Source organism: Lactuca serriola, chromosome 6, assembly GCF_051521515.1.
Source record: "Lactuca serriola cultivar US96UC23 chromosome 6, Lser_US96UC23_V15, whole genome shotgun sequence".
Classification (NCBI taxonomy): Eukaryota; Viridiplantae; Streptophyta; class Magnoliopsida; order Asterales; family Asteraceae; genus Lactuca; species Lactuca serriola.
Window position 1 is genome coordinate 128,225,209 of NC_136413.1, and position 11,144 is coordinate 128,236,352.

Sequence of the window (11,144 nt, forward strand, 5' to 3'; positions counted from 1 at the left end):
AAACGTTAAAATATTAAAAAATTACATGAAAATATATTTCGATTCATAACTAAAGTTCATTTAATTTGTGAATTATTAAGGAGTTGAAATGATAAGTCAAATTCACATTGTGAATGTTAAAATTTAAATATTTGCAGTTTAGATTCACAGTGTGAATCTAAACTGATCAAGTTTTTTTTTGATTTTATAATCATTGTTGATGTTTAGTAATAGAAGACAAAAACTTGAGATTTTTGGTATAGTTAGTTTTTTTGTATAAAAATAAACTTAAATATTGAAAAAGCAACAAAACGAAGTGGGTTTTTCGGAAAAAAAATGTTTTTAACATCAACATGGATCTCTATGGAATGAGATGGGTGTTTTGGTAAATATGTAAATTTTATTGTATAATCCGATGTTAGCGCGTCCAATATACAATGTACATCAAATCTTTTAACCGTTGATCATTATGATTTCAGACGCTTAAGATTGGTTATGTGGTTCCTTGATGTTTCTCTATTGAATATATATATATATATATATATATATATATATATATATATATATATATATATATATATATATATATAAAAATTGAAGATACCCTTAAGAGTATATACGCTTTGGTACCCAAACTCACAATAATACGTCGTTTTGTATCTTATATACATTGTAATTGTCTAATGTTTTTATAATTGAACTTCTAACTTGATTACTTCCATGATTTCTATAAATTTCACATTTATTTTTCTCTTACATAATTTTCATTTTCAATTATAATATATATAGCCTAGTAGGTGTTCGGAAAAAAAAGATGTGATGTAGGAGAAAGATAATAGTAAATTTCCAGAATCTTCAAAGTAAATCAAGTTAGGGATTGAAGTTTAAAAACATTCTAATAAGTATATCAAACAAAATGACTAATTATTGTGGGTTTGGGTACTTAAGCTTATATATATTCACTTTTTCATATATATATATATATATATATATATATATATATATATATATATATATATATATATATATATATATATATATATATATATATATATATATATATATATATATATATATATATATATATATATATATATATATACTCTCAGAATTATTTGTAAAGAAAAGACATAAATTTCAAAAGATGTCAACATTAAAAGGCCGGCCAATTTGAAGACCAAAGACCTACTAAACTCACCGAAAGTTTTGTTTCGAGAAACAATTTGGTTTGACCAATTATATATATATATATATATATATATATATATATATATATATATATATATATATATATATATATATATATATATATATATTCGTTAGGCTTAAATGAGAACAGTTATGAAATCGAGAAAAGCGAGAACAAATTTATGTCACATTTTGTTTTTTACGCAAAACCCTCCCCATACCGGCGCGACGTAGGAACGCAATATTCATTTGTAAATATAAATATAAGTTTATTCTCGCATATTAAAAATTTGCTACTTACATGCTCCAGGGTACTGGGACGCTGGAAAATATAATATTTATGCATGAATAAATAAATTCATATATGAATATATAAGTATATTCATATATGAATATATAAGTATATTCATATATGAATATATATATAAGTATATTCATATATGAATAAGTCTGTATCTATTCACACATGATTATTCATATATGGATATGACGATTGGTGGTGATAGTGGTTATGGAGGTGGCAGTGGCGCTGGTGGTGTCGATGAGGTTCGGAGGTGTTGGTGACGATGACATATATTCATATATGAATAGGTATATTCGTTTGAGAATATTTAAATATAACCATATATGAATAAGTACGTTTCTATTCTCAATTGATTACTTATATATGAATATTGTAACAACCTATTTCGAGTCGTTTCATAAATTTGGGGTCGTGACTCGAAGATCAAGTAACATTAGGCTTCAGGCTTTGGGAAAGAGAGGTTTAGACCCATTTAGATGTGGGTAATGTAGATTATGTGATCCAAGAGTTCAGTTTGTGCTTTAGAATTAAAGGGTAATATTGGAAAAGTGGTTTTTCATACTTCTTTGTACTTTAGAGTCAAAGGGTAAAATGGGAAAATGGTGTTTCAAACTTCTTTCATGAATTAATGATTCTAATTCAATGTGTTTTAATTCAAAATTATTTTGATAGGGTTGTAGAGCTCCTCAATAACTTTCTGTGGATATAAAGATCGTCGAAAACGGAGATGAAACGAAGAAGTTATGATCGTTAAAAGTTAGGAAGGTTTTGGACTTAGTCTAGTATGTTGGGCATACAGGAAGTACCCTGGGTGTACTAGGGTATCCCTGGTATGCTGCGTGTACCCAGAGTGCATTGGACGTACACAATCAATGTCCAAACCCTATTTTCGTGGTTTGATCCCTATTTGAGCTCCTTAACTTCCCCAAACCAATCCATTCTCAGCCTACACCTCTACAACACCCTTCATTGAAAACCCTAGCCCTATTTTGAGCCTTTTGAGCAAAATAAGGTGTGCTTGAGTGATTTTAAGTGTTCTTGGTGCATCATGAAGAAGAATGAGATCTTTAGAGAAGTGTTGGTTGCATTGGAGCTTGTAGATGCAGATTTTGTTAAGCTTGATCTTTCTTCTAGAGGTATCAAGCTTGAATTTGAAGATGCATTTGTTGGGTCTGGCTAATTTTGGTTGTTATGAGCTTTTGGTCACTTCAGTGCATAAAGTTTAGATCTTGAAAGTTTGTGACCTTGTTACGGATAAAATTGGAAACTTTATCCATCTAAAACATCATATTGATTCAGCTCTAAAGACTTGAGACTTGGACTTAATAGATTAAGTTGAAAAAGATGCCCTTTTGGTCCCTTTGAGACTTAAAAACTAGATCTTGGTTGTTTGGACCCTTCAAATGGATAAAGTTGGAAACTTAATCCATTAAGAAGTATTATGAACTATAAAAAATGTAATCTTGGACCTTAGTTCCCTTCCATGCATGAGCTCGGATGTCTTAATCAGTTAAGAAGTTAGGTTTTTTGGTATTGAGCACTAAATATCCATGCAAGACCATAAAGTTGGACACTTTATGGTTAAGGACATCATTTAAGGACTAGATCTAGGATTTGGACAAAAGAGATTTAGGGATTAAGCTCTTAATAGAAGGAAATGATTGTTGAATGTAAGCTAGGCGTACACTATGGTACGCAAGGAATACGAGGTCAACACCTCGTTTCTAGTCAAGGCTTGAGTATGTTAAGCGTACAAGCTGAGTACGATGGCGTATGCAGTTGAGTTGACTCAGTAGACTTTTTTTTGACATTTTGACATTGACCTGTTTTTTACCAAGTTGACTTAGGGGTATTTTGGGTATTTTAATTATACGATAAGTTTGGTCATGTTCTAATGAATAGGTGGCCAGTTGAGCTAATATTTGAAGTAGTTTCCTATTCAACAATCTTTCAGACTGAGAAGTGAGTTTGCTCACTATACTGTACGACACTAAGGATTGTATGTACTTGTAGTCTTTGTGACTCATGTTATATGTTTGTATGCATGCGTTCCTCTTTACTATATGTATGTGGGGATGAAATAGGCCCGGTATAGCCTTATGCTGACATGTGAGTTGAAATTGACTCGGGGTGAAATAGAGCTAGGGGTGAAGTAGATTAGGTACAACTTTATGCTGACATATAAGTTGAAATAGTCTTGGGGGTGAAATAGACCCGGGGGTGAAATAAACCCGGTACACCCTTAAGTTGACGTATATGTATGGTATGCAGTATTTTGGGGAACCCACTAAGCTTTGTGACTACGGTTTATGTTTATGGTTTCAGGTACTTCCGGTTCGAAAGGGAAGGACCCGACGTGATCGCAGCACATCCGCCCATGTTTCCGCAACTTTATGATTTTAGGATTGTACTCTGATATACTTTTGAATGATTGAAAAAGGATAAATGGTGCTTATGTTTGAATCAAAAATGTAATTGTTACCTTATAAATTTTGGGACGTTACAAATATGTCAGTTGGTGGCGGATGTTGGCTCTGACAATGGTAATGGAGGATGTGGCGGTTGTGGTTGCGGTGGTGGTGGGGGGGGGGGTAAATGTGAGAATATACTAACCTTTATGTTTACAAATATATATTACATTCATCTGTTGCGTCGGTACGCAAGATGGTTTTGCGTTAAAAAGAAATAGTGGCAGCTGTGGTGGTGGTAGTTTATATTCACATATAAAAATTATATTCCTCTATCATGCCGACGCGCTGATACAATGGAGGGTTTTGCAGCAAAACAACATATAACCTAGATTTATTCTCGTGATCTCAACTATATATATATATATATATATATATATGTAAATTACACAGATGGTCCCTGTAGTTTAGGGTAATCTGTGTGTTTGGTCCCTAACAAATATTTAATGGACTCAGTTTGCTAATCTGAAGACTCAGTTAATGCACAAAGATGAGTAACAAAGGAGAACTATGTTGGCAATTTCGAGCATCAGGAAACATCTCTTTAAGCATTTCAGCAAAAACCATTTTTTAACAACAATCACAAAGTTATATCCAAATTATAGTATCCTATATAATCAATACAACATCACATGTCATGTACAGTTAATACAAATGCAACTCACACAACAGACCTGAGAAAATAGAGTGAACCAATAACAACAGAAAGAGAATCGCGGAGAGGGGTAAAAGAAAGGATTGGAATTTGTTTTTTTATTCATATGATGTTACCTGGAAAGAGTTTCACAGATGACACCCTCATTTCCGATTATAAATGTAGCTCTGTGAACTCCATTGTTTCCGGCGATAGTTGGATCGACCAACATCATCGGTACTTCACGAGGTTGGAGGGCTGTAGGTATGTTAGAAAGATGTGGAGTAGATAGGTGGCAGTGGCAGGTTGTCGTTGAAGTTTTCCGACAAGAGAAGACGGATGCAGAATCAACGATTGTATCTCCGGCAAGGTGTGAGGTTGGTTGTCGGTGGAGTCGGCGTTAGAGAGAAAAGATGTAGGGATGAAGAATTGAAGATAGGTACTTTAGGTTTAAGTCTTTTTTTTTTCTTTTTGTAATTTGTTTTAATGTATTTATGTTATTTATATAATAAAACAAATATATTAGAAAACTTAGAAAAATTAGAAAAAAAATTATTAAGGGCAGTATAGTCATTTTATCTCGGATAAGGACCAAATGCGTAACAAAAATATATTTTAAGGACCATTTGAGTTAAAAAAGTTGTTAGCGACTAAACACGCATATTACCCTAAACCACAGGGACCATCCATGTAATTTATATATATATATATATATATATATATATATATATATATATATATATATATATATATATATATATATATATATATATATATATGGTTAGGTTCATGTGAGACGGCCTAATTTTGTGAGACCGTGACACCCATTTTTTTATTTTTTTACTTTTTTAGTTAATTCAAGTTCCGAAAATAATATTTAAAATAAGAATTTTTGGATTTTTCCATTTATTTTGCATTTTAAAATTATTTTTTAGAATATGTACAGTGTAATATTCTATTAGAATATTTCACGTATTTTTAAAAAAAATTGGGAATTTTTTATTTCTTTTAGTTAATTCAAGTTCCGAAAATAACATTTAAAAAAAGAATATTTGGATTTTTCCATTTATTTTGCCTTTTAAAATTATTTTTTAGAATATGTACAGTGTAATATTCTATTAGAATATTTCATGTATTTAAAAAAAAAAACGGGGTTTTATTTTATTTTTTATTTTTTATTTTTTTTATGTTTTTAGTTAATTCAAGTTCCGAAAATAATATTGAAAAAAAAGAATTTTTGGAATTTTCATTTATTTTGCATTTTAAAATTATTTTTAGATTTGTTGTCACGGTCTCACAAAATTAGAATGGTCTCAAATGAACTTAAACTTATATATATATATATATATATATATATATATATATATATATATATATATATATATATATATATATATATATATATATTTGTGAAGAAAAGAATTGAAAATAAAGGAGTAAGTAGGAACCTGTCACATTTCATGGCTCCCCTTTTCTGAGTTATTTATAGCAACACTCCATTGAAATTCCCATTCACAATTCCCATTTGACAACAGGTAATGGAGGCCTTACTAGAGGAGTATAATTACCTCAATATGCAACTAGAAGCAATAAAATCAGCCACATGCAACTTCGATGATAGGAAGGTCATTGGAAAAGGTGGATTCGGGAAAGTGTACGAAGGAATACTCTCTCACTCTAAAGGGAATGCTACCATGGTTGCTTTCAAGCGTCTGGATCGTAACTATGGGCAAGGAGTCCCCGAGTTCTTGAAAGAGATCTTAATGCTTTCTCGGTACAAACATGAAAATCTCATCACTCTGGTTGGATTTTGCGACGAAAATGGTGAAAAGATCCTTGTGTATGAGCATGCATCCAATGGAAGCCTTGATCGCCACTTAAGTAGCACTACTCTCACATGGAGGCAACGTCTCAAGATATGCATTGATGCCGCAAAGGGACTTCGCTACCTTCATGATCCCAAGGAGACACAACAAAGAGTTCTCCACCGAGATATAAAAAGTTCCAACATTTTGCTTGATGAGAATTGGAATGCTAAAGTTTCAGACATGGGACTATCCAAGATAGGACCTGCTAATCAGATGCACACCTTTCTTGTTTCCAATGTTGTAGGTACCCCTGGATATATAGATCCTCTCTATATGGATACTTACTCCCTAACGAAAGAGTCAGATGTATACTCTTTTGGTGTGGTGTTATTTGAAGTATTGTGTGGGAAACTATGCTTTGAGTATAACAATGGTCGTTGGCAAAGTTTAGTGCAATTTTGGAAAAAGTGCTACAAACAAAAGAAACTAACTGAGATTATCTTTGAAGATCTGAGGCAACACATAGATCCCAGTTCATTGGAAACATTTTCAGACATTGCCTTTCAATGTTTGCAGAAATCTCGTGAAAGACGACCAAAGATGTCTAATGTTGTTGAAAAACTTGAGATTGCGCTTTGGTTTCAGGAGATATCTGAAGACTGTGAAGAGATCGGTAAACGTGTTGTGCCTCCTCTGGTTTACAGATACAATGAAGAACTAAAGATGCGTCTCTCCGAAGGAACCCTCTTCAATGGGGGCAAAACGGTAATCAGCTAAACGACTATTTGAGTTATTTATTGCTGTTTTAGCTTTACAACGTGAAAAACAAATAAAATTTTTGCTTAGATAAGTGTACCCATTTCCTAACTTGAGCTCTTTTAATGGACAGCGGTTTTGGTTAAATAAGAATGGAGAACGTTGTGAAATGATCTCCGCAGAAGAATGTTTGATTCCTGTTCACTTTGCATCGCCTACGTTTTTCTATTATGGTCCAAGGAATTCAAGGTAAACTCTGATCCTCTGTTTTTAGTCTACGTTTTTTTTAACATTGTTCATGAGTACATATTAATCTATTGTTTGCTGCATCTTGGTGTAGATTTCAAGTGGACTTCCATGCACCATATTGTTGGGATTTTAAAATACATTTAAGAAAACAGTTTTTGTCACCAAATATCATGTACAAAGTAAACCTTGTGTTCAATTTTGGCTCAAGAACAAAGCATTACTTAGGCTTCAACTACATATTGGAGGGGGTGACATATTCTTCGACTTCATACCTTGTCGAAGAGAGAGAAGATAGATGGTGGATGACTGAATTGTTTCAATTTACCAGCGATAGCAGAAAATTTGATCTTGAAATTATGTTTCAATGCAAAAACCCATTGGCAGTAAAAGGCATTAAGTTTCAGCCCCTAGAGAGGTTCAATGAAAACACAAGTCAAATATTATTTTCAACAGTGAATCAAGATTGGGTTTTTGACAAATGTTGTGACAAATGTGTGAAATGGAGACTTCTTCCACCTCATGTGAATCCTTCCACCTTTCCTGAAAAATGGAAATGTAGCATGCTGGATTGACTGTAAGTTCTTTAGTGAGGAAGAGACCTCAAATGTTATAACTTCTCACATTCCTGATCTTGTGATTCAAGGTTTATTCATTTAAATCATTTTTTAATGTTGTTCCTAGTGTTTGAAATATTCTTAAAAAATAAATGAACCCCAGGAACATTTCGGTAGTATCACATAGAAATTATGGTGATCAACAAGGTATATTTGATATGTGATTATTCGTTCTTATCATTTCTGAAACACTCTTAGTAGTTTAAAGGGAAGAACTCCACCCAAAACAAGTAGTTACATATTTATAGATTATAGCAAGATTGGCTTTGAAAGAAGAGTGGAGATGGAAGTCTTTACCAGAATCAAAGTTCTTTCTTCTATCTCCCATCCTTTTTTTTGTGTAGTCATGTCTTTTGTACAACATGTAGTAATATTCTTAGGAAACTGCAGCTGATCATCAGATAATCAAAAAAGGTCTTCAACCAGTGGCGGAAGTCAAGTGGTGTGTATGTTGACTGTTGAATATTCATCATTGACTGTTGACCATTGATGTGTATTAAAGTCCAATTAATGTTATAGTTAGTTCCCAATTTCATATTATTTTCGTAGATACAATTTTTTTATATTTAGGAACGTTTATTATTAGCCACAATTATATGAAATAATAAGTTCCCCCTTTGTACTTTTATGGGCTTACATATCAGCAGTGAATAGCCTTAGGTAAAAGAACGCAGGTTACATGTTAGAAAGCACAAGGTAAAAAATTATGTAGAATGAGAATTTTACATTTATTTTTAAAAAAATGGGATACAATTGCCCCAAGTACATCGACACTGTAGTAGAGAAAGAAATCAGTTTTCAAAAGAATTAGATGCATAGTGGGGCCACAATCTATAATCTAGTGGGACACAATGTTTATTATAAACAAATATTGTATATCTAATATTATAAATGATGGAGCCCACATCCAACTAAGATCATCTCCAATTCATCTCCATTTTTTCCCCATAAATGGAATAAAAAAATAGAGTAAACAGTGTTTCATCTCTAACCCTACTTCATTTTCTACCCTATTTTTTACCCCAAAAAGTATATTCTTGGAATATTTCATTTTTATAACTTATACATATTGTCAAATACACCTCTCTACTAATCAAACTCTATATTTATGATTATTATTAGTAGATAAAATAAACTAGAAATCTATAAAATAAAAATGAAAGGGACTAAAATTGACAACCAAACTTCACTTTTATTTTTGGAGATATGAATAATATTCCCCCATATATAGAGGAATACTATTCATATCTCCAAAAATGGAGGTGGAAATGGGATATGGTTGGAGAAGAATGGGGGAAGAAATGGAGTTTGGGGGTGGGTTGGAGATGCCCTAAGGCCAAACACCCCATTTAGCATACATTAGATTAGATCTCGTAGTTGAACCGAATTGAAACTTAGAAGACCACTAGTTTACCCAACAATCAAAGGTCTTCTAGTCCAGCGGTATCTGCTATTGCCTTCCCTCCTTAAGGTTGAGGGTTCAAGTTCCGTCGTACACGTAGGTGGATTTAAGATATAGTTTAAGAGTAGGTTAGATGTTAGATTTGTCGTTGCAAAAAAAAAAAAAAAAAAAAAAAAAAAAGAAAAAAAAAACAAACTAGTTTACCCAACATAGGTAACGGTGGCTCAACCAGTTTGGGAGCTGTAAGCGAAACAAAAATTTGGGGCCCTGATTTGTATTTTATTTCAAACATGATTATGGACTAATGGAAATACTTTCTTTGCCTTTTATAACCTTGAGAAAGTGAGTTCTTGTCTTCTTCACTCTTGATAGCCTTGAGCTTTTCAGTTTTTGACTTTTAATGCATTAATTAATGGATGTGTCATCTATTGTAGCTATTAGAAACAAAGAATCACATAGAAAGTTTTTGGAGGGTGTGACATCCCCATTTTCACGGCTAGAAAATACCGATTTTGTTTATGCTTTATAAAAATCAGAGTACATCTTTTAATAAAAATGGTGCGGAATTTGTCCCAGTAAAACAAGATAAATACGTTATCCAAGCATCTCCGAAGAAAAGTATTTTTATTCATTTTAAAACATTTGGGATTTCATCATCAATACAGAAACATAAGCATAAACAGAACTTATATTTATTTACACTAGTGATCTATATCTTCTTAATCTCTCAGTCATGTAATGTAATTTCATATTGACACATGTGATACAAATAAATTGAGTGGGTCAGGTTGGGAAACCTGGTGAGTACATAGGGTTTTCAACCCACAATAATATAATTATTATGTTTAATCATCAAACAGTTAAACCAATTACCCATCCCCATTATCTTCTTTACTCTTAAGGATCTACCCTAAGAATCAACTATTCCTCGTTTATTTATTCCTAAGGATCATCCTAAGGAGTTGGCCTGAAGTCCATCGTTACCAAGGCTTATAGATTACAACTGGTGAACATGTAGTCCAAAACATCTGGTAAACACTTAGTTCAAAAGTAACTAGTGAACACACTTAGTTCAAAATACCTAGTGAACACACTCAGTTCAAAAATACCTAGTGAACACACTCAATTCAAAATACCTAGTGAACACACTCAGTTCAAAAATACCTAATGAGCACCTAGTTCAAAAATACCTACAGGTTACGAGCCTTCTAGCGTTCCACTAGACTATCTAGTATCGTCCATGGTCGTCATCTATACTCCACTAGATGACTGGATCACTGTCAACATTGATGTCTTTCATCGTGTTATCACACAACAACTATTTCATCTACCCATGTTTTACCCAACACATTTTGTAGATATAAAATACATATACATTTTAAATCATTTAAAACATGTATAAAATTGTTCATCCAGCATAGATAGCAAGTATACAGATAATATGCACACACAGCATGTAATTTATATAAAATACTTCAAATCTATGTATAAGTTGAAAGTAACTATGCACTCACCTGAGAAGGTGGTGACTCGGTACTTGGACAACACTTCGTTACTCTTAACACAATTTTCCTTCGGCAAAACCTAGTATCATTACCACTATGGTTTAGTCTAACGATAACCGTGATAAATTAATAGTCTGATTATTATTATTACTATTATATAAGCGTTAAAACGATACTTATATAACTCATAATAATATCCCAAATAATTATTTTAAGGACCTAATAACATTACTATAA

The 11,144-nt window shown here is 32.4% G+C and overlaps 1 protein-coding gene across 1 annotated transcript; it reads left to right on the plus strand.

Moving 5' to 3' along the window:
- Positions 1-6,112: 6,112 nt before the first annotated feature.
- Positions 6,113-8,535, plus strand: LOC145058503 (putative serine/threonine-protein kinase PBL28). The gene is made up of 3 exons (XM_079006398.1): positions 6,113-7,146; positions 7,271-7,386; positions 7,478-8,535. Exons 1-3 carry the CDS (start codon positions 6,148-6,150, stop codon positions 7,956-7,958), a joined length of 1,596 nt encoding a protein of 531 aa, XP_078862524.1. The 5' UTR covers positions 6,113-6,147; the 3' UTR covers positions 7,959-8,535.
- The last annotated feature ends 2,609 nt before the right edge of the window (positions 8,536-11,144 follow it).